At 40.6% G+C, this 25,236-nt stretch overlaps 1 protein-coding gene across 3 annotated transcripts in view; it reads left to right on the top strand.

Moving 5' to 3' along the window:
* Window positions 1-25,236, top strand: part of PCGF5 (polycomb group ring finger 5) — a 118,057-nt gene that overhangs the window by 40,994 nt on the left and 51,827 nt on the right. For 2 of the 3 annotated variants that reach the window (XM_081823854.1, XM_081823852.1), the window contains exon 2: window positions 12,015-12,308. In XM_081823854.1, the coding sequence (XP_081679980.1) occupies window positions 12,197-12,308 (112 nt within the window). In that variant the 5' untranslated portion in view covers window positions 12,015-12,196. Of the gene's footprint in view, window positions 1-9,432; window positions 9,601-12,014; window positions 12,309-25,236 lie in introns of those variants that run through there. The other variant, XM_081823853.1, reaches the window with a different exon arrangement.

Below are 25,236 nucleotides of genomic sequence, written 5' to 3'. Positions count from 1 at the left end.
TGGTGGTGGTGATGATGGTGGTGGTGGTGGTGGTGGTGGTGATGATGATGATGATGGTGCCACCACCACCTTTTACTAGTAAAGCCACTCTATTCTACTCATTGCCTGGAAAATAGAAATCATAAAGTTACGGTGTTACACTGACAAGAGCTTATTGGAATTGTAGAAGTTTTCAACCCTGGGACACAGGAAAGTTTTTAATTGATATCGTCTATACATGTTCACAGAGATATGCTCTAGATCAGGAATTGGCAAACAATAGCCTAAGGGCCAAATCTGGTTTGCTGCTTGTTTCTTAAAAAAAGTTTTATTGGAACACAGCTATATCCGTTTGTTCATGTGTTGTTTTTGGCAGATTTACCCTATAAGAGCAGAGTGGAGTTACAACAGAAACCATAGAGTCCACAAAGCCTAAAATATTTACCATCTAAGCCATTACAGATAAATTTTGCCAACGCTTGCTCTAGGTAATGCTTCCAAATTGTACAACCATATAATTGAAGAACTTTAAGGGCCATTAGAGATTATGTAACCCAAGTCTAAAACAATGCTCTAGATGGGTAGACCAGGGCTCATGAAGTGCTTTGCCAATGGTCTTAACTGTTTGCTGTGATTTTCTTTTCCTTTTTAAAAAAGGAAGATTTTTCCCATGACATTTTTTATCATGGCAACATATACATAACATAAATTTTACCATGTTAACCATGTTTAAGTGTATAGTTCCGTGGCATTAAATACATTCATATTGTTGTACAATCATCTCCACCATCTATCTTCAGAACTTTTTCACCTTCCCAAACTGAACCTCTGTACCCATTAACCTAACTCTCCACTCCTCCTCCCCCGCCCAGTCCCTGGCAACCACCATTGTACTTTTTGTCTCTATGAATTTGACTACTCTAGATACTTCATATGAGTAGAATCATACAGTAGTTGTCCTTTTGTAACAAGCTTATCCATAACTTTTTTTAATTGAAGGAAATGTGCTATACAGAAACAAGAAAATTCTTATCCCTGACTTATTTACCACTTGACTTGGCCCAAGGTAAGCTGATCAACTTTAATGTCCTCAGCTCTTAAAATGGTGCATTTTAGTATCTTTCTCTAAAGAATTCAATACAGTGTCATGGTATTAGTCAGCTATAGTAAAAAAGAAAGCTCTTAAAATTTATAGTAGAATAGTCACAAATATTAATTTTGCAGTTTAGGTATTTGCTTCCAGCATTTTGGTATAAGGGAACACAAATGAATACTCAGATAGTAACTTTGTGGGCATTGGAATCAGAGTCAAAGGTGAAGGATGATAATCCAGGTCTCATGAACCACTGATGGGTAGGATCAGAGCATACTTCTCTGGTGACTAGTTCAGGTTTGCCAAATTCAGTGTCTCCCTGTCCTAGACAGTGCTGCCTGTGCACAGCTCACATCTTGCCCTTTGCTCATCATTCTTTTTCTATTTACATAAAGCTACTCCAGATGGGGTAAAATAGAATTGATTATGTTTTAGTTTACTAACTGTCACATTTCAGTTCTGCCCCCACCCCCCCAAGACTATACCCAGGTCACTCAATTGGAATTTTGAGTGTTCATAAAACTCTTTAGACTTTGGTGTACATCCTATTCCTTGATTTCATCTTGAGTAATTTAAGTTGTGATTTTCATATTTTACTCATTTGCCACTTAGAGAGTAACCTTATTTTAAAATTCTTAGAGGGCAAGGAAGGGCAACTGGCAGCAAAGTTAGGTGACTAAGTGTTGCTTCCACATACATCCTCAGAGCAAGTAGATCATACTAAGGCATTTGTCCTAAGTATTTGTTTGTCATTAGGTCTTAAATTATGTCTTCTGTTTTATTGCTGTTTTGTCCAAATAGTAGGGAAGGGTACAGATACGAAATTCTTAAAATTAATTCAGTGTTTGTTTGCTTACTGTGTATTAAGTGCATTGCTGGTATTATCTCCTACAATCCCCTTAAAAACTCCTGAAATATGTACTTTTATTATATCCATTTAAGCGATGAGGAAACTGAGACACAGAATAGTTCTTTGCCCTATGACATATAGCCAGTAAGAGATTGTGCCCGGGGCACCTGGGTGTCTCAGTGGGTTAAGCCTCTGCCTTCGGCTCAGGTCATGGCTCCAGGGTCCTGGGATCAAGTCCCGCATGGGGTGGGGGGTGGGGGGTCCCTGCTCAGCAGAGAGTCTGCTTCTCCCTCTGCCCCTCCCCCCTGCTCCTGATCTCAATCTCTCTCTCTCATATGCTCTCTTTCTCTCTCAAATAAATAAATACAATCTTTAAAAAAAAAAAAGAGAGAGAGAGATTATACCAGAATTTGAATGCTGGCAGTCTTGACTGCAAAGTCAGATTTCATTTATTTGCTTGTTCATCTGTTCATTCATTTATTCACAAATATTTAATGAGATCCTGTTATGTTTTAGAATTGATTCAAGGGATACAGCAGTAATGATAAATCATGGAGCTTTTGCTGTTAACCACTTTTCTATGAACCATCTTGTATTCTTCTTCATCATCTAGTCTAAGATGCTTGGATGCTAGTGCTTTTTTCAGCTTCTCATCAAGAAGCTATTAGGAGGTTTTGGTAAGTGGTGGGAGCTTTTCCAGTGAGCTAGGATAACCCCTTTCAGCAGACACAAATGAAGAAACCATTGAAGACAAATGTTGTTTCTTTCTTCTTGAACTATCGCAGACAAGTTATCATAGCTTCTGAAACTTCTGTAGGGTTTATCACCCTGAAGGCCAAGAATTAAGAGTATCTACCTTAATGTCGCCCTGGTTTAATTTAGGCCAGTGTTCTCTTAGTTTTCCTGCAAACCTGGACACAAAGTAATCAGTATCTTAGTCATTAAGTCTGAATAGTTGAAGACCGTATGAACACACTAATTTGCTTTTTGTTTTCAAGGGTGTTTTTTGTTTTGTTTTGTTTTGTTTTTGGTCCAAGACAGAATTGTGAAGTACAAGAGAGAAGGTTGTCTTTGGTGGTTTGCTTTCCTCCTCTTTGAGTTATACTTCCCTTCCTCCTGCTGCTTCCCCCACCTCCCAGCCAGCAAAGTGTTATAGTTAATATCCTGCTCAAGTATGAAGTCATAACTAAAGCCTCCTGTCCTTCCCTGGCCTTTCTCCCTTCCTTTGGACTAAGAAGTCTACTAATCCTGGTGAGCTAGGAACCCATAACTCAAGTGATGGCTCATGAGGACTTGACTGTGACCCTGCCTGGAGATTTTGCATTTTAATGGGAAACATTATGTTTCTGCTACCCCTTCACTGGAGAGGAGTAAATAAAGATTTAACACACACTTCTGCAATGTTGAACTAACTCAAATTATTACACATTTGGGGGGAATTAGTTTTCTTTGTGTGTCTTTGAATTGCTTAGTGTGAAATATTTAGGCTTTCCCATCTTGTTTTTAAAAATTGGGTGTGATAAATATTGAGTTCGGAGGAAGAAATACTTTGTGACCATTGCATGCCTTACTTTATACTGTGTCCTAGATCCATTGCCTTGCCTGGAGTGTCTCATTCATCCTGTAAACTATCTCAGCATCCAGGACCTCTGCTGGGTTGTACAGGATTACCAGGTACAATTCAACTGCTGGTGGTCTGCAAGATTGCCACTTATACCTTATATTTTTACAGTCCTTTACAGTTTATAATTTAAGAAACATTTTTTCACTTATCCTCTCATTTAATCTTCTATATGTTCATTATAATAACACACAAATATAGAAAGAAGAGACCAGTGATTACGGTAACATTAATCTCAGTTTTCTTTTTCTTTTCTTTTTTTTTAAAAGATTTTATTTATTTATTTGACAGAGAGAGAGACAGCAAGAGAGGGAACACAAGTAGGGGGAGAGGGAGAGGGACAGGCAGGCTTCCCGCCGAGCAGGGAGCCCGATGCGGGGCTCGATCCCAGGACCCTGGGATCATGACCTGAGCCGAAGGCACACACTTAACGACTGAGCCACCCAGGCGCCCCTAATTTCAGTTTTCATAGGAAGAAAATGAAGCCAAGGGAAGTTAGGTGACTTGCCCTGACTGAAAACCAGGTTCTCTTGCTAGGTCCAGTGTCCCTTCCTCTAAACTACAGCTACCTGTAAAATGAGGACTTTTTCAAATCATGTGCCTAGACTCCTCTGGTATTTGAATGTTTATGTCACTAAATTTTTATATTGCACTTGCCCCATTTGAATTTCATATCATTTTTTTGGTAGGGCTTTTTTCCCTAACTTTTCTATAATCACTCCTAACTTAGAATCATCTACATTCAGATTTGATGAACTATTCTTAGTTTCTGCATGTCAGTCATTTGTCCATTGGTGATCCTGAAGGATTTAATCTGAACTCCCAAAATAACAATTGTGGTTTTGTCATGTTTTAAAGTATCCATAGCCCTGATGATTGGAGTAAATGCGGTTTTTTTCTTATAGTCTGTACCTATTTTAGTTACATTCTCTGTTCTTCCAGTATAAGTGGAACTTGCTCCAGCCAACTGTTGAAATCGCAGTTAAGAAAATACAGCTAGTTTTTTCTGCCTCTCAAAAGAGGGGGGGAAAAAACAAGTTTTGTTAGTCTGTCTTTTTAGCATAATGTATTTAAGGCACTTTACAATATTTATTTAGCTAGTTGCACAGTCTTTCATAGACTAATCTTGTCCCTATACCCAACGCTATTTATCTGTACTCACTTTTAGGTATATTGACTTAATTTCTCTTTTTTTTTTTTCTGGCTTTCTCATTTATTTTTCATATCCATAGCTTTTAGTATTTTGCCTTGCAGCCTTTATTACTGGCAGAGTCTTAAGCATGCAGGACTAATTTCCGGACCACCAATAGCACTCCTTCTTTCAGCTGGGTTTTTGTCACTTAACACTTTATTAATAAATTTGGTGTATTGCTCCATAATTGTTTCTTGTGGATAAGTCTCTATTCCCTGTTGTGATTTTAATTAGTAGTCTTAGATGGCAAGGATTATGCCTAACACATCTTTGGAAAGATCCCTCCAAGAAGAAACCAGAGAAAGAATACACAGAATATGTCTTAGAGTGCGTGCAAATATCCAGCTTTCAGTCAGTATTTATTTGAATGCTTACCATTTTGCCATCCATTCTGCTAGTGAAGTGCAATCAAGCAATGGGTCCCCTGGGCTTACACACTAGTAGGAGGTTAACCAGTTAATTCAAGACAGTGTGATGTGGGACTTGAGAGAATAAGTTGAGTTGTAATGTATGTATGTGGTATATGTATATCAAGGAAGCTCTTCAACACCGTCAGGGTGTCTGGGAAGGTAGCCTTTGATATCGTCTGATACCTGAAGGATAAACAAGAGTTGACCAGGGGTGCCTTGGGTGGCTCAGTTGGTTAAGCGACTGCCTTCGGCTCGGGTCATGATCCTGGAGTCCCTGGATCGAGTCCCGCATCGGGCTCCCTGCTCGGCGGGGAGTCTGCTTCTCCCTCTGACCCTCCCCCCTCTCATGTGCTCTCTCTCTCATTCTCTCTCTCTCAAATAAATAAATAAAAAATCTTAAAAAAAAAACAAAACAAGAGTTGACCAGATTCAGCAAGGGTGGGGAGGGGTGAGGGAATTGGGACAGGATGCTCATTTGAAGGAAATAAGACCCATCTTTCTAGCTAGAGGGTAAAAATGTATATTGGCACTACAGCATAGAGTTCCAGGGAGAGGCTGTAGAAGTGATGGGGATCTGTAATGGGCTTACTAAGTGTTTGGGTGTTAGCCTAAGAACAGGGTTTTTGTTTTGGTTGTTGTTTTTTAAGATTTTATTTATTTATTTGACAGAGGGAGACACAGCAAGAGAGGGAACACAAGCAGGGGGAGTGGGAGAGGGAGAAGCAGGCTTCCCGCCGAGCAGGGAGCCTGATGCGGGGCTCGATCCCAAGACCCTGGGATCATGACCTGAGCCGAAGGCAGATGCTTAACGACTGAGCCACCCAGCTGCCCCTGAACAGGGGTTTTTTTTTTAAGCTGGGGAGCAGCATGATCCAATTTGTAGTTAGTCCTCTGGCTATGCTGTGGGGAATGGTTTGACAGATAAGAGCTTTAGCTAAAAATTCGTTGAAGTAATGGAAGGTAGAGATGATAGTAATCTCAACCAGAGTAGGTTAAGTGGAAGGATTCAAGAGACATTGTCCTTGAGAATTATTGATTGCAGGGGAGGGGTGCATTAAAAGAAAAAGAGACATGGCTGAGGTTGATTAGAGGTCCTTCGGTTCTGTTCCCTTTTCATTCCTCCATCACTGATTTTAGGTAGTCATAGATTTTGAGCTGTAACATCCATGGCTATAAAATAAATACATTTGGGCCCAGGGGGACACTTTAAATTTTAATATTTTCTAAAATCTCTCTAGGAAGACTTTAGATTACAGAGGAAAGTTTTATGTTAGAGATATTCTATATAAAAAGATTAAATAGCATACTGAGGTATATAAAATAATTTACAATAATGAAAAAGCCATCTCATTTAATATCCCAGGGGAAATGTAAAGTTCTAACCCTATTTTTAAGCATTGTGCTATTAAACATCAGTTCATTGATAATATATTTATTAGCCAAGGACAGAATGTGAACTTTTCAGTATAGAATTACCCATCCATTACCCAGCCTTAACTGAAATAAAAATCTAGACATAAACTATAAAGTAATGAAAGTGTTTGTTAGGTATACAGATAGTTCCAAGTAGTTTCAAGGGTTATCAAGAGCCATTTGTGGTTCCCTGGGAGAGTCTGGATCAATGATCAAATGAAACCAGTTACTGCTTTGGGATTACGCTTCTTTGGTAGGAACTCACCAGTGGCAGTTCCCTCCTAAATACCATATAGGCAGTTATTTCCCTCTCTCCCTTCACCCATTTTTCTCTCCCTTTGTTCCTTGTTTTCTTTCAAGTTAATTTGTTTCTTACCAAACCTCCCTTAAAATCTTGGACTTATGGGCGTCTGGGTGGCTCAGTTGGTTAAGCAACTGCCTTCGGCTCGGGTCATGATCCTGGAGTCCTGGGATCGAGTCCCGCATCGGGCTCCCTGCTTGGCGGGGAGTCTGCTTCTCCCTCTGACCCTCTTCCCTGTCGTGCTCTCTGTCTCTCATTCTCTCTCTCTCAAATAAATAAATAAAATCTTAAAAAAAAAAAATCTTGGACTTATGAATCATAGTTCCCTTGAGAAGCCTAAATGATATGGAACTGGTACCTTTGTTTTGGTCTTGGCTTTACCAAAAGCAGGTCTGTGATTATGAACTTGCCACTTCTCAGGATCTTGGTTTCTACATTTGTAAAATGAGAAGGCTGAAGTAGATTCGTGATTAGGGAAATCCCAGTGATGATTCTTTTATCTGCCTTTTTTTCCCTGAGTCCTGTATATCCAGTTGCTTCCAGGCCTTTGTTTATTTGAGGGTCCCACTCATACTTGAGATTTGTTACCAGAGTCACCCTCTCAGATTCAGGCTTCTATGGTTTGTTGCAGCCCCACCGTCAGAACCAAAGGACTAAAACGTGAGTTACTGGAAAGCATTCCCAGGTGGGGTGGTTGCTGAAGAGGGAAAAGGAGAAACCACTGAACATTTTACTACAGATTGTGCTACCTCCAGGGACACGAGGCACACATTTCCTTGCAAAGGTTGTAATTCTCTCTTCCACCCCCAAGTCCACCATTTGCAGTTTGGGTTATAGCAGTGCCACTTCTACACCTATCCTCAGGTCCTGCTCTAGCATATTCCTCACCCCTCCTTCCATTGCTAAGGAAAGCCTTCCTAATATCCATCCTCAACCTCATTTCCTCAGGGAATGCTGATTAGCCCCACTTACTGTCCATCACCAATCACATTTAAGCCCCCCCCCTTTGTTAAGTGTTATTCTTTAAAATAAGTTCAGATGCAAAATAGGAAAATGCCAATTTATAATAGTATATACAGTAGTGTCTTCCATTGTTTGAAACAGGGTGACTTTCCACATATCGATCTGTTTAGTCTCCGAGATGAAAGATCCGAAATTACCCTTCACCTATAAAGTCAACCAAACTTGTTTTCTGTACACATTGTGATTAACTTGACTTATTGAAGCCGATCCTAGCTTAGAAATTGGCATGTATGCTCTTGCAAAATGGTTCTTATAAGGACTGTAAAAATGTGGTCCTTGAAAGCTGTTTGAGAAAATGTATTGCTCTTGCTGTGATATTAGCAATGGTATTTTTTAAATGTTATGTCCCCTCTACATAAGTTTAAGTATAAATTGGATATTTTTTAAAACCTTTCTCTACTTCTTTGATGTATTCAAATTTGAAATAGATCTTGGAACACCTGTATGTTTGCTGGACTAGTGGTTGTTGGGTTTGTTGGTTTACCACTAGAACCATCTCCACAATCTATCCCTCTGATAAGGACCATGGCTCCTGTCAATAGGAGATAAAACAAATACTTTGCATCAGTCCCCCACCCCACCCCCAGTACTGTCAGTTCCCCAGCCCCCACTGCTCTCACTTCTGCAGAAGCAAAGATGATGTAATTACAACACCTTTTCCTCTAATACATAAATTGAAACCACCCTTTACTGATTCCCTTTGGGATGTTTGTTTTAACTTTTGTTTTACTGGTGGAGACCACACCGATTTGCCTGCTACCCTAGGATTACTTGATTGCAGTCTTCTAAGAAGCAAAGAACCGGGTCTAATTTAATGTTTAGCAAAATAGTGGTTGTGGTAGAAATTTGTAAGTTTGGGGAATGCAGTAGAATAGGATTGAATGACGTTAAGGAATCCTTTAATGCATGCTTTTGAATAAATCTTTAGCAGTGAATGGTCTCTTGTAGATCTCAGAGCCGCTAGAAAGAGAACTGGGGTGTTTGTTTTGAACCTTGCAAATCGTAATAACTCTTTACCTTTCTACTCATACCCCCACCCCCACCACGCTTCTGCTTGCTTACAGTTGTCAACGATACCCACCCCAGAGTAGTAAGTTTGTTAGTGATTTTTACATAAGGTGCAAATCAAGGAGTGTCTTCGTCCCCGCTGTGCGCAGATGGGACTAGCTTGGGGAAGACGCCGCTGAGCAGTTTCTCAGGGTGACTCATTATCAACACTGACCGTTGCTTTTAAATCCACCAGGGAAAATGTACCAGACATTGTTATGATGAAAACAACCGGGAGGGGTGGTGGTGAGAAGAACCGAGATAAAATTTGGCCAAGGCTACGTGTCGCCCTGAAGCCACGGCAGCGGGGCGGGCGGGGCGGCCAAGGCACCTGCGAGGAGCGCGGGCAGGCGGGCGTGGCCTGCGGGCGTGGCGCCGGGGGCGTGGCCGGGGGCGTGGCCGGCCGGCGGCGCCGGCGGTTAGAAGGGGGTGGAGTTGCCCTTGGAGGCGGCACCGGCCCTGGGCCCCGAGGCCCGCCGCGCCCTATCGGGCCCGAGTCGAGTGGCCCCGCGGAGCCGGCGCGCTCCCGCCTGCAGGGGGAGGGCGGACGGGGCGCGGGGACCGGCCAGGCCGCGGCGGGCGCTGTTTCTCTTTCACTTTCCTTCCCTCTGAGGCCGGCGCGCTGGCGGGCGAGGAGCGGCGGTGGCGGCGGCGGCGGCGGCGGCCGCGGGGTAGGTACCGAGCGGGTTTGAGAGGCGGCGGAGGGGCCCCGGCCGCCCCCGCACTCCCCGCCCAAGTTTGCGCCCAGGGCGGGAGCGGCACCTCCAAGCACCTGCCGCGGCCGGCCTTGCCTGGAGCTGGGAGAGCCCCTTGGGGACGGGGACGGGGGTGGTCGGAGGTGGATCTGGGGGCTTCGGAGCCGCGTCCTGCCCTCGGGCGCGGAGAGGGCTGCCCGCTGCCGGCTGCCAGCGCTCGTCCCCGGGAGAGGAGACGCGCCTTCCCCCGCGTAGCCCCGGCCCGGCCCGAGCGGCGCGTCCTCCGGGCCCGGGCCCGCGCACCTGCCGGGCGGGCGGGGCGGACTTGCGCTTGGACCGCCCAGGGCTGTGCCGCCGGGTCCCGCCGGAGGACGCGGAAAAGTTCCGTGCCGCCCCGTCACTGCAAGTACTTGCTTCCTTTAATTGTCTTGGTGACAGGACTCTGTGGCTTACTCTCTTCATACCACCCGAGGTCGGGACCGTGCGTTTCCTCTTTCAGAAGACTTTCTCTTAACTCTGGAGCTTCCTGGCAAACCTGTGGAAAAGGCAGGGCCGTTAGTCCCGATGTATAGAGGAGAAGCCGAGACCCAGGCATGGATATTAAATGCCTTACTGAAAGGTCATACAGGGCTAAGGACCAGAACCCAGACCCCCTTGGCTGTTATTTATGCTCCTTTTGTGTTACACCCTCGGCACAACTTTCCTGAGCGGGTAGGATATCACGCAGAACCTACTCCGTGCACATTCTTAATGGAGATGTGTCCATGGAATGATGCCTTTTGCCTCTGTGGTTGCTTTGTATCTGTGAGTTAACAGCTAAGATAGGAGAAAAGTTCCTGTTTATAGGATTAACTTAGGAAATCAGTACCTTCTTTCATGCTGTGTTTTCTCGGAGAACACATTTGTTTGTAAGAAACCTTTTAAACTTTATTTTTTCTTTAGCAACCCCATGTAGCAGCCAACAATGCTAAACATTTTTGGAAAAAAAAAATAATGACGTTTAGCTTTTACTGTGTGCTAGCTTTATGTATATGGTCGCATTTAATCCTCACCACTCTAGGGAGCTGGCACTTTTATGTTTATTTTATAGTTTAGAAAAAAACATTTAGAGGATAAGTAACGTAGCCCAGGTTATACATTTACTAAACATGATTGGTTTCTATCAAAGATTGTATAGTTTAATAGAGGACATAAAGAGGGGTGCCTGGGTGGCTCAGTTGGTTAAGCGACTGCCTTCGGCTCAGGTCATGATCCTGGAGTCCCGGGATCGAGTCCCGCATCGGGCTCCCTGCTCAGCAGGGAGTCTGCTTCTCCCTCTGACCCTCCCCCCTCTCATGTGCTCTCTCTCATTCTCTCTCTCTGAAATAAATAAATAAAATCTTTAAAAAAAAAATAGAGGACATAAAGAATGAATGTAACTATAAATCAAAAGGAAAGTGTAACAAAAGAGAAGTAAGGATTAAACCTGAGAAGAGAATATACTGAGGATAACTTTGGAGAAGGGTTTCCAAAGGATATAGGTAGGATTTAGACAGAAGGGCTTGTTGGACAGAGGGTATATAGACCCTGCAGAATGGACTGTGAGAGCGTGATCCTTTCAGTTTGCATAAAGAAAAGTGTTGAAGGGTATGCTAAGGTCAGCCTGTGCAAGGTCTTATATGGAAAGCTAAGGAATTTAAATGTCTTTCTGTTTGTAAGAGGACCCAAATGTGATAGAATAAAATAAAGCTGGTAGAATGTAAGATGGACTGCAGGTGGAGAGGTAATATTCAAGTAGGGTGGCTGTGGATGAAATGAAAAAGAACATCAACTTGATTTCACTGACTGGATGTGGGGTACAAAATGGAAATAGGAAGCATATTGGTAGAGGGGCGCCTGGGTGGCTCAGTCGTTGAGCGTCTGCCTTAGGCTCAGGTCATGATCCCAGGGTCCTGGGCTCCCTGCTTGGCGGGAAGCCTGCTTCTCCCTCTCGCACTCCCCCTGCTTGTGTTCCCTCTCTCGCTGTGTGTCTCTCTGTCAAATAAATATTAAAAAAAAAAAAAAAAAGGAAGCGCATTGGTAGAGAAACTTGTATTGGCAAGAACTCCTAATAGAGCAGTTGAGCAGATAGCTAAAATGCATTACTGAAGAGGTAAAGATATCAAAACTGGAATTAATCGCTTTGGGTGTCATTTGTATAGAGGTGATAGTTAAGGCTCCAGGATTGGATGAATTTGGCATTATCCTGAATTAAATCATAGCAGGTTTACAAATTAATGTGACAGTAAGAGACATGTTCTATTCACCCGTTTGCCCAATTTGGAGCATGTAATGCTGCTAATATGTTATTAATACACTATGAGGAATTTGACACCTTTTTCTCTTATCTTTTTAAAATACTGTGGAAACAGATATGGGAAAGCAGAACCACCAAAAGGAGTGATGACCAGCGATCTCATGATAAATCTGGATGTTAGTTCTCATGCCTCAGGACATCCAGTTGGGAACTCCACACCAGCTCCTGGGATCAGACTTCATCCACTTACTACCCCTCTTTGCCTGAACTACTAAAGCCAGTCCTAGCTAACCACGAATGGCTACCCAAAGGAAACACTTGGTGAAAGATTTCAATCCTTATATCACCTGCTACATCTGTAAAGGGTACCTGATCAAGCCAACTACAGTGACGGAATGCCTCCATACCTGTAAGTATTGTTTAAGTCCTTTACCCATCAGAAGTTATGGGTTACACTAGTTCTTTTAATACTACCACATTTTGTTTTTATATCTAGATTTTCACTTTCAAAACGAGTATTCCAAGAATCATCCTAACTCTGAATTAATTTTCAGGATTGAATTTGTCATTGGGATACCGGTGGCATGAAATTTTTCTTGTATTATTATATAATAGTTGACATTTATCTAATTTTAATGTTCTAAAAATCACAAACATGTTATTGTTTATAGTTTTTAAAAAGTGAACTATTTTAGGTTTTTTATTTTAAAAAATTATATTGAAGGAATTGATCTGCTCACAGGTTTTGTTTGGGTATGCATACTTTAATTCATTGGCTTTTTTAGATCCTTTATTGAGGTATGGTTGACATACAAAAAAACTGTACATATTCAATGTATACAACTTGATGAGTTTAGGGATAAGTATAGACCCATGAAACCAACACCACATCTATGCCATAAAGCTATCCATTACCCCCAAAAGTTTTCTCCCTTGCTCTTATTATTATTATTTTTGTGACACAAACACTTAAATTCTACCCTCTTAGTAAATTTTAAGCATACAACACAGTAATATTACCTATAGGCTATTCTGTGCAGTAGATCTCTAGGACTTAATCATCTGTTTAACTGAAATTTTGTACCCTTTGACTAAAAAACCTGCAGCCTCTGTGTCACCTGGGAACTTGTTAGAAATGCACATTATCAGGCCCCACTTCAGAATTACTGAATCAGAAACTCTGGGAGTGGGCCCAGCAGTCCGTGTTCAGTAAGCCTTCTAGGTGATTCTGAAGCATGATCAAGTTTGAAAATCTCTGTTCTAATATGATCATATCTGTGGAACTCATATCAGGTTTCTTTCTCACCTGGCCTATCAGTAGAAGAAGGTTTGGTGGATCAATGGTGGTGAGGTTCATGCATGTGTAAATCTTTCCAAGTTATGGTGATATATGTTACCTTTGGGTATTACTGGCTTATGCTATTCAGTTAGCAAATAACTATGAACTATCTTGAAATATTAATTTACTGTTGCCCTGTATCATTATTTAACTTGAACGTTTGCCAGTTAAATTATCATCGAACAAATATTTATTGAATACCTACTGTGTGCCAGGCACCATCCATTCCAGACAGAAAGGATACAGCAGTGAACAAGATAGTCAAAAATCTATGCTCTTGAGAAGTTTAACATTCTAGTGGGTGAAACTGATAATAAACATGTGCCATGTTAGATAGTGATAAATGCTATGAAGGGAACAAAGAAGGGTTGTAGATAGGATGTTATTTTACATAGAGTGTCAGGGTTGACCTCTTTGATGACATTTGGACACAAACCTGAAGGAACTGAGCTCTGTGGCTATATATATGGGAAGAGCATTCTAGACAGAGGGAAAAGCAAGTATAAGGCCTTGAGGCAGGAATGTCCTTGGAAGGTTTATGCAACAGCGGTCACTGCAGGTCAGCTGAAAGATTATAGAGTCTTCAACCAGAGTAACGAGGTGTGAGATTGGAGCCTGGGAAGAGTGATTGGATTGTGGATGTATTTTGGAGGAAGGGCCAATGGATGTGGCTACTCTAGGGCAAGGCCTTTCTGTTATACTCCATGTTTCTTGCTATACTATCCATGGTACCTGGAAATGGTCCACAGTCTGTTTTGTTTTGCTCCTTCTAACACTTGTGCATTATTTTCATGTTTGGATTTCTCCAGCAAAAACTGTCAACTCTGGAAGATGAGAAGAAGGCCCAGATTCTCCAGTTTCTGCCTTTCTAATGCAGATTTTATATCTGTTTTTCTGAAAGAAAATTTTCTCTCGGGCATAATGAAATCTCAATTTAAATGCCCCTTTTTTGGAGGAAAACAAAAGATTCCAGAAGTACAAACAGGTTATAAGCAAGGGCTATGTTTATGTTTGCAATAGCAGTTTAAAGTCTAAAGGGGTAAGTGACAGTTTAACCACACAAGTCATCTTAGCCTGAAAAACTCCTTGGCTGTCATCAAGCCCCTTTACTGGGAGAGAATGTACATGGCCAAAGTGGAATTAAAAGACAGTGGTGAGTCATAAATGTGACCTTTATCATCAGCAGGAGTACAGAATAGTAGAGTAAATGATGGAGTCGGGTAGTCAACCTCGTGTCTGTGGAGACCTGAGGATCCTGTAGTACTCATCTTTGTGCACTTTCTGGTCCCTGGATTTCTGGTTATTATTTTGTTTGTATTTATATTAAGGCTTGTAGGCAAAAACTATCCCATTTGCAAAGTATCCTCCTATTTGTAATGATAAAATAAACAGTACTGTGAAACGATGTTCCTCAGTCATTGGTTGGGTCTTTGATCTTACCCAGTTTTATGTATAATGTGGGTCAAATATAATGATACTGTGATTTGAGATAGTACGAAATAGAAAAGTCAGATGGCCAAATGGGACAGGAGAAAAGTGAGAAATGTTAAGTGACAGTGTAGTACACCATAATATTTTTTGTCTTGATTTAGCCAAATAAAAAGAATATCTTATTAAAATAACTTTGTACAAATACTATGAATTTGTGAGTTTTTACTGTAAGTAAAGAATGAGTAAAACATAGTTTTTATTATGAAATTCATAATAAAATATAAAGATTTTAGTCTTACTGTTCAAATCTGAAATACATAAGTGGAGCTTTATTATTGGTGAGCAAAACCAGACATGGAGTCTGCCCTTCTGGACTTTCTGGTCAAATGAAGAAAGACAGAGTAATCAAGTTAAGAAATATATGAAATAACTGTGGATGCTGGTAAGTGTGATGAAACTAATAAACAGAATGATATAATAGCAGGTATGGGTCAGGATATTGCAGCAGAATGGCATGCAAGAGAAAAAACTAGAGTGCTTTTTAAAATTTCTAAAGCCATAGGCCTTGGCCTTCCTGACAAGGACATGAGTATGCTTGGGCCTGGCTGCGGTAGAGGTGCAGTGGGGTGGGAGGTAGGGATCATGAGTGGTTCTCCTTGCTTTGATAGGGATAAATGAAGTTACTTGACTCTTCCTTCAAAATACCCTGCAAATGCGTTTAATCTCTTCCTCTCTCCTCCTCAAATCAGATAGGTTGATGCTCTCTCATTCTCCCATTGAGAAATTCTGGAGCTAACGTTGCCTGGCTGGCTTCCCTATCGATGTACAAAAAAGGGCCAACAGGACCAGCAGGATGACTGACTATAGTAGCCCTTGATGTTGTTAACACTAGAGCTGTGTGGAAGAAAGAGAAAGCCACTTAGAAGGATGGGAGAGGTAGAGATGGCAGGGCAGACTGCGTCCCAGGCTCCTGGCAAGGAGTTGCAAAAAAACAAAAAACAGAAAAACAAAATAAACGCTTATAAAAGCCCCATCTTTAAGTAGACTCATACCTCACCTGTTAACACCATTTCTCTTCAGCAGGCCAGGGACACTTGATAAAAAAATAAAATTTTAAAATGAGGTAAAAATTAAAACAGAAATGAGTTTTAGCTTTAAATGGTCACTTCATGCTAGATGAATTAAATCCACATTAACCATGGTTATAGGTCTGTGAGATAATTTTAACCCAAACCAGAAAACCTAAGGAAATAAACATGTCTACCCAAATAATAATTGAATTACTTAAAATCATTAGTTGTCAGGTACTTTGCTAGCCACTGGGGTAGAGTGGTAAAAAAGACAAATTTGGAACTTAAACTCTATCAAGAAAAACTTCTCATAAGCCAAGAAGAAATTTCTACATGTGTATTTGGATCTTTTTTTTTTCTGTGTGAGCTCATCTACTCTGGGACTTCAGCTGCATGTGCTGATGTCTCCCAAATCTTTATTTCTGGCATAGACCTTCCTCCTGAGTTTCAGAATCCTATTGGATGGGCACTTGGATGTCCTAAAGCCACCTGGGGCTCAGCATGTCTAAAAATGAATGAATGGGATGCCAACACTCAGTTATCCCAAACACTTGACTCCTTTTATCCTCCCTAACAAAATGGGGACCAAGTCCTGTCTGGTCTCTCTGTTTAATATCTCTCAAATCTGTGCCTTCACTTCCACCCCCCTTGTTACTGTTCTGTCAGGCCCTCATTACTTCTCACCAGTCACTGCAGCCCACTTCACACCTGTGTCAAGGTGTGATCATTTAAAACAGCTACTGTCTTCATCACTCACTTTTCAGCCACCCCAGAATTTCCTAAAGATATCCTAGTGCCCTCAGGAGAAATTAAAGCTACTTAGCTATGCCTACCACTTTCTCCCTTACCACCTACTGCACACACATATACATACTTGGTTCAGCTGTGTGTTCTGCTTAGAATGCACTTTTCCTGTATGCCCAGCTAGCCATTACCCATCCTTTAAAACTCATCTCCTCCAAGATATGCCACCTACCTGTTACCACAGGCAAATTTGGGTTACATGTATCCTTGGTACCTGGTACTTGAGTGCTTAATAAATGATTAAATGAATAAATAAATGGCCAGTTTGTTGATTATTTTACTGTTTTTCCTTTTAAAGATTCACATGCAGTAATAGGTAGCTTGAAAGGCATGTAGGCAATGTCAATTAGGAATTATGTCTTTTGAAAAACTGTCCTCTACAACATAGGTGGAAGCCATGTAGGTCTTACGGAGAGATGCTGGATTGGAGACCAGAGATTGGCAGTTCTAGATTAAAGGATGCTCTGTCTCTTGCACCAGGATCCTCAGAAACTTTCTGAGGTTGCTTAGAGTATGTTTGCTTGTGGTTGTATAGGTTGGTGACTTAAAATGAAGGACTTTTCACTTAACCTAAAAACAAAGGAGCTTTGTTCCAGCAGCTAAAATGTGAAGAATACAGTGCATTGGTTCTTAACTCTTTTGTGGTTAGAGGCCTCTTTAAGAATTTGATGACTCTTTCCTCAGGGAAAAAAAAAAGGGTTCTAGACATAGAAATCTGTGGTACAGGAAAGGAAGGCTTTCTTCTTTGTGCCCTTTCAGAGATTGTGGCAGTAATCCCTTCACTAAGAACGAATTCTTTGGGAAAACGTTGTTGTACTTAGTTTTTAACTTATGCAAAGAAGACAGATTAATTGATAATTAAGTATAGTTGATGTGACAGTTAAGGGACTTGGTGATTTTATGTGATAGTAAACATGAAGGAACAACTTAATCAGAAGATGATAAAATTTAGGTATGACTAACCATTTATTGTTTTGGAACAAGTCTCATAAAAACACAAGTATTTGAAGGTACAGAGATGTCTTGATGTGTAGATGTTCCATGTTTAAAAACCTTAGGCTACATACACTTGCTATTCACAGTGCAGTCTCCAGACTAGCAGCATCCACCAGCAGCAACATCATCTGGGAACTTGTTAAAAGTGTAAATTCTTGGGCCTTACCATAGATCTGCTGAATCAAAATCTCTGGGGAGAAGGCCAGAAATCCGTATAATAAGAAGCTCTTCAGGTGATTCTGTGGTGTACGAGTTTGAAAAGCACAGCTCATGACCAGACATTTATAATACTAGAATACTTCAGCCAGGCAGTTTATAATCAGACAGTAATTAAATCATACTGTAATTAAATCATTCCGTAATTAAAATAAATGCTAATAAAAGTTAAACTAATAGCTGTTATTTATTGTTTGTTGTATTTGTGGTCATGAGCTTTACATTTATTATCTTATTTAATCTTCCCAAGAACCCTTCTAGTTAGGTGATATTATTTAATCATTCAACAGATGTTTATTAGCACCTACATTGTGCCAGTCATTCTTCTAGCCTGTGGAAACACAGCAATAAGCAAGACCGGCCTAGTCTGTGCCCTCCTGGAACTTGTGTTCTAATAGGAGAGACAGAAAATAAGCAAGTAAACAGTATCATTTCAGATGTTATGTATAACAAATGCTATGAGAAAAAAATAAAACAGAGAAAGGTCTTTCTTGGGAGTTACCATTTGAGCAGAGATTAAAATAATAGGAAAGAGCAAGTTGTGAGAAGGTTTGAAGGAAGAGTATTTCAGATTTTGTTCCAGTATTTTTCAGAGGCAGGACTCAGAAAGGTTAAGTAACAAAGCTAATAAATGCTGGAGCTGGGTTCTGAATCCTGGACATCTGACTCTGGCATATCTTCATAATAAATTATGACATTTTCCTAATTTTATTTTTTCTTCTTTCTGCTTGGTTTTGTTTTCTGAAATTTCTTCAAGCAAACAGGTGAATTTAAATATATATATATATTATATAGCCTCTTCCAGCTATGTTTGCACGACAGTATACTTGTCATTATGTACCCAATCATGATATGAATTTATTAATTCTGAATAAATAGCCATTATAATGAAGAAAAGATATAAATTGAATTTTCCAATAATGTATTTTTTATAAAAATCAAATTTTAGGGCCAAGACTTGTTTTTAGAATAAAAATCAAAGGCCTAATTAGAAATTATATTTAAAGTCTCAATAGGTTGCAAGTACAGTGTTTCAGGATTGTATTAGAAATGAGATCATTGGTACACTGATGTTATATGTTTCAAACAATATTTTGGCAGAAACTAGTCATTCATTCATGAAAGTGATTATAGCATTCATTTTGATGATTCTTTTTAAATAAGAAAGAATAATTATAGGTCTTAAACAGTCTAGGTGTCTATTATTAGCAATAATGCTAAAGAAAAATTAAATTTATGGTTCTTTTAGCTTTTGAAACTGCATTAGATAGTAAAAAATGTTTAAACAGTTGAGCAAAGCATCATAGTGGACACTCAAAGACTAAACTAGGGGATAACAAATTAAAAAATGAAATTGTCTTATATTGGCTTCTGAGAATAAATTATATATAGGTCATAATCATTTGGAACTGATGGCACTGATGGATTGAGAAAAAATATGTGCCCTAAAATGTGTAATTATTCAGAGTTAGAAATCATGTTTAGTGTACGGGTATGTTAAGAGTCTAGCACAGGGGCACTTAGGTGACTCAGTCGGTTAAGCGTCCAACCATTGATTTTGGCTCAGGTCATGATCTCAGGGTCATGAGATTGAGCTGTGCATTGGGCTCCATGCTGAGTGTGGAGCCTGCTTAAGATTCTCTCTCCCTCTCCCTCTGCCCCCCAAGCCCCGCTAGCATTCTCTCTCTGTGCCTATGTAAATACAGTTTATTTAAAAAAAAAGTCTGGCACAGTGGTTGAATGTAAACATTATGAATAAGTACAGTTCAAACATGTAGAAAAGACAGAAGATAATTTCTGTTTGGATACTTTGAAGACTTAAAAAGCTACTGATGTTTTATAACATACTGGTTTTTACCAGACTACTATATTGTTCTCTCAGAATGCTCAACCACTGAATTTATTTACTCAGCAGAAAATTATCATTGTATTTTAGAAAACTAAAACAGATTTTAATTTGTGTTGAATTAACTCTTTTTTTAATTGTCAAAAAAATTTACTGGTAAACTCAGAATCTCTTCCCTTACCTAAGTTGAAAATGTAGGCTGATTTCTAACTTGACTACAAAAGGACACTATAGGCCCTAAAATCCTGCCTCCCTCTGTGATTCCTAACTCTTGTGTCCTTGTTTATTCCATAAATATTTACTGAGCACCTCCTCCTCCAGGTACTATACTGGGCACCCGGGACACATGAGGCGGTATAGTAGGCAATAGGTAAATCATAGTGTATAGTGGAAGATGCTAAATGCTATAGAAAAAAAGAAAGTCAAGCTGGGTAAAGGGAATTGGGCAGTCAGTGAGATGTTACAATTTAAAAAATAAGCCTGCGTTCAGGAGACCTCATTAAGTGACATTTGAACAGACTTAAAGAGGTGAAGGAGTTAGCTAATCACATATCCGAGGGAAGAATATTTCAGGTAGAGAAATAGCAAGAACAAAGGCTCTAAGGCAGGCATGTGCCTGTCATGCTGAGAAATGGTCAGGAGACCAGTGTGGCTGGACGGCAGTGAGCGAAGGAGAGTTGGGAAAGGTAATGGGGTGGATGTGGGCCACAGGCACAGTGCACAGTTCTTGTAGGGCCATTTTAAGGATTTCGACTTTTACTCTGAGAGAAATGAAGACCCATTTCAGCAGGGTTTTGAGTAGAGGAATGACATGATCTGACTTATATTTAAAAGCATCATTCAGACTACTACTGGAAAATGGAGTTGTTAGGAATGATTGCAATAAGCCAAGCAGGAGGCTGCTTACACCAGTGTGGTGGTGGTGGTGGTAAAAGTGGTCAGATTCTGGTTCTATTTTGAAGGTAGAGTTCTGTTTGCTAATGAACTGTCATTAGGAAAAAGGAATCAAGAATAACTTCAAGGGGTGTCTGTGTGGCTCAGTTGGTTAAGTGTCTGCCTTCGGCTCAGGTCTTGATCCCAAGTCCTGGAATCAAGCCCCACATCGGGCTCCCAGCTCAGTGGGGAGCCTGCTTCTCCCTCTGCCTGCCACTCCCCCTGCTTGTGTGCTCTCGCTTTCTCTCTCTCTGTCAAATAAATAAATAAAATCCTTAAAAAAAAAAAAAACTTCAAGATTTTTGGCCTCAGAAATTTGAAGGATAAAGATAATCATCAAATCATATAGGAAAAACTGAGGGTGGAAGATCAGGTAGTTAATTTTTGGAAAATGAATGTAAGCTGTGAGACATCCAGAGAGAGAGCTAGTTGGGAGGTGAACATGAGTCTGGAGTTTATGAGCATATAGTTTGTCAACAATGGAAGCACCAAGGGAATGAGTGTAAAGAGAGAAGAAGGTGAAGGACTGACCCTGGGGCTTTAAGAAGGAGAGGAGTAGGCATGAGTTTGGAGGAAAACTGCATATCATGTCAAGGAGGAGGAGTCGACTAAATCAGCTGTGTTGAGTAGGATGGGACTGAGACTAGACCTCTAGGTTTAGCTACATGGAGGTCACAGATAATCTTGTGGAGCAGTTTCCATGGAGTGGTCAGGAGCGAAAGTCTGGGTAGGTGTGAGAGGATGGAAATTTCTTAATTTCCAGGAAGGTTTTGATAATTATACTGTGATTATATATGTATTTAACCTTAATGAAGGTAAAGAAAGGGTGAAAAAATTGGGAAGAGAGGTGTTGGGGGAGTGAGTGTATGTACCTCTGAAATGGAGTGATAGCTCACAAGGGAAGTAGGTAGGGTCAACAGAAGTTTTTTGGTTTTTGTTTTTTAAGGTAGAAACATAATATGTTTGAATGTTGATGGGAATCTCAGCAAAAGACATATAAGTGAAAGGGGAGAAGCACTGGAGCAATGTTCTTGGGTCATTGGGAGGGGATCTAGTGCACAGGCAGAGATTGGCTTTAGATAGGCACATGAATGTTTTGGAGATAGGCAAGAGCACAAAGTATACATGCGAGTAAGTAAATAGATGTGGTGGTATGAACTCTTTGTTTCAGTTTTTTTTTTCTTTTTTTCCTTTTGCTTTCAGGAAAAAGGAAGTGAGGTCATCAGTGGAAAGTGAGGATGGGGAGGAAATGTTGGGGATTTGAGGAGAGGAGAAGGTATGAAGTATTAGCAAAGAGCATAAGGGACTTGGGGCATTGAGTGTGACTGCCCAGCAGATGTGGCACCCACTGGTGTTCATGGTCAAGAATTTAAGGTGAGAGAACCAATCAGCATGGTGCATGTGTTTCTCCCAGTGTTCTGCTATAATCCTATAGAAGCGGAGTATGTAGAGAGTTGGATTTAGCCAGAGTGTAATAGTTTAAATGAGCCAAGTATGCTGAAATAAGAGACAGACAGAAGGGGTGAAATAGAAAACAGCAGAGCTATTCAAAAACATGTGTAAGGAAGTGATTATTTTGAATGATCATGAAATTTCTGTTGATAAGGAGGGGAATGAGGGTGGCCCTGCACTGACTGAGCTACCAGACTCTACCTTGACCTTGGAGTGGTACTTGACTCCTTAAACCTGTCTGTGGAAGTGGGGTAACCTTTCCAGCCTTTCTGCGCCTTTTGGTCTCCTGGTCTGTTTGGTCTAAGATCCCACTACCATGCTTAAATCCCAAGATTCTGTCCTGACCCTCTTCAAAAAACCCTGCTTTGCTGCCTGTTCCTCTGTCCCGTAGAGACAATAATAAAGCATTCTACTCAATAGAAAGGAATGCTGTCCTTAGTGTTCTCCATGAAATTGCAACTCATGTAAGCCTTTAAAAGAAATGTGCCATGTATAACATAAGAGAAATAAAGATATTTATTAGTTCCTTATGTAAGTAAAACCAGAAGACACTGTCTCATAGAAGCAAATTATAGCTATTCTGGAAAACTTTTATAAAAATGTCAATTTCACACATTAAGAATATGTATCAAAAGCAGGAAACTGATGCCTCTTCTCTTTGCAGATGACCACGGTTTACTTATAGACTGTTAGCAGATAATAGATAAATGTTTCAAAGGCAAACTGTATCAAGTGAGTGCTATCAAGAAGGGCATATAAAGATAGTGATGTGCTTAAGGAAAGAAGAAAAAGCATGCTTCTATGTTAACAGATAAAACTAACACATTCAGATGATTTTAACAAAGGAAGTCAGCATTTGATCATTTTCAATAAACAGGGCATTACTAATGAATGACTACACCAAGGACATGAAAGAAAAGAATATTGTTTTATTATCAGTGATAGCAGAATTAGTGCTCATGAAGAGAAATTTGTGTAGATTACTTGTGTCATCAAAGCTGGGAAGCTAGCTCTCTGTAATACATAAGAGATGTGGGTGGACCATACACCCAAGATAGCAACAACAAATGGTCCTTGTACCTGTTGTGAAGAACCCCCTCCACCAAGAATTTGAAAATAAGGGCGTCTGGGTAGCTCATTCAGTTAAGCGTCTGACTCTTGATTTTGGCTCAGGTCATGATCTCTGGGTCACCAGATCACTCCCCGCCCTCTGGGCTCCAGGGTGGGTGTGGAGCCTGCTTAAGATTCTCTCTCTCCCTCTCCCCCTCCTCTTTCTCTCTCTCCCCTCTTACTCTCCCCTCCCTCTTTGTCTCTCTCCCTCTTTCTCTATCTCCCCCTCTCTCAAAAAAAAAAGAATTTGAAAATAAGAAAGTAGGATGATACCCCTTGTAGTTAAACTATGAAATCAACAGATGATCATACTTCAGAGGAGGTATGTGCAAAGTGATCAGGAAGAGACAGAACATGGTAAGGCCTAGACCGGTGGGACTATGCTGGGAATTATATTAAACATAGAAGTTAAGGAAGGAATGGATAATGGAGATATGTTGGTTAATCTTGGACCCTCCACCCCAGAAAAAGAAATACCACACATGTAGAGATCAGCAGTTTCCATTCAGGTGAAGGAGTGTGTCATAAATATCATACTTGAATTGCAAGACTATCTCTAGGGTGGACATGGCTGCAGAGGATTAATACCAATACATGATAGACATTTCAAGTTCCATTAGGAAGATCATCTGTTATTTAAGATGGACACATGAAACTAATCATAGTCTGATGCCATTCAATATTCAGTTACTCCGATTCTCCCCCTTATTGTTTCATGCTCATGCAGTGATCTAATATATAGTGATAGCTCACATGTACTGGATATTTATAAGTTCTCCAACACTCATTTATACATTTTACATATATTATCTCATTTAATCTTCACAAGAATCCTGAGAGATAGGAACCTTTGCTATCTCCCTTGTACATAAAAACATAAAGTAAGTGATTTGCCTAATGAGAGAACTGGAATTCAGATCCAGGCAGTCTGCTTCAAGATTATTATTATTATTTTTTAAAGATTTTATTTATTTATTTGACAGAGAGACAGCGAGAGCAGGAACACAAGCAGGGGGAGTGGGAGAGGGAGAAGCAGGCTTCCTGCCGAGCAGGGAGCCCGATGTGGGACTCGATCCCAGGACCCTGGGATCATGACCTGAGCCGAAGGCAGACGCTTAATGACTGAGCCACCCAGGGGCCCCTCAAGATTATTTTTATCTAGAACAACTTTGCTGTACTACCTGGCTTCTCACGTAAATCTGCATTATAAGGAAAGAGTACATTAATCCCATATTCTTGTCTTCCTTTTTTCTTTTTTTAAGATTTTATTTATTTGTCTGAGAGAGAGAGCACACAAGCAGGGGGAGCAGCAGAGGGAGAAGCAGGCTCCCCGCTGAGCAGGGAGCCCGATGTGGGACTCCATCCCAGGACCCTGGGATCATGATCTGAGCCGAAAGCAGACGCTTAACTGACTGAGCCACCCAGGCATCCCAATCCCATATTCCTTTGAATATGTTTTATCCTGTGACAGTACTATTTCCTAATGGTGAATAATAAAGTGACTTCTGACTGAATCCTTGGTCAGGATTTCCGAGTTCTTTTTTGGCTGCCTCAGTGAGAGAGCTTTGCAAAGTTAGAATCCTGGTGCTAATCTCCCAGAGATTCAGATTTAATTGGTCTCGGATGTGGTTCACGAACCTGTTTTTTTAAAAAAATCTCACTGGTGATTGTGGTGATTTGAGAACCACTGCTTTTTTAAAAAACATTTTTATTGAGGAATAATTGACATACGATATTGTATTAGTCTTAGGTATATAACATAGTGATTTGATGTTTAGAAATGCTACGAAATGGTCACCACAATAAGCCTAGTTACCATCTGTCACCGTATAAAGTTGTTACAGTAATATTGACTATATTCCTTATGCTATACATTACATCCCATGTCTTATTTTTTTTTCCATTTTTTTTTATTCTTATGTTAATCCCCATACATTACATCATTAGTTTTAGATGTAGTGTTCCATGATTCATTGTTTGTGCATAACACCCAGTGCTCCATGCAGAACGTGCCCTCCTCAATACCCACCACCAGGCTAACCCATCCCCCCACCCCCCTCCCCTCTAGAACCCTGTTTGTTTTTCAGAGTCCATCGTCTCTCATGGTTCGTCTACCCCTCCGATTTCCCCCGCTTCATTC

The sequence above is a fragment of the Leptonychotes weddellii genome, chromosome 6 (assembly GCF_054177405.1).
Source record: "Leptonychotes weddellii isolate Sample4059 chromosome 6, ASM5417740v2, whole genome shotgun sequence".
Taxonomy (NCBI): Eukaryota; Metazoa; Chordata; class Mammalia; order Carnivora; family Phocidae; genus Leptonychotes; species Leptonychotes weddellii.
This window is presented reverse-complemented; position numbering and strand designations above follow the sequence as displayed.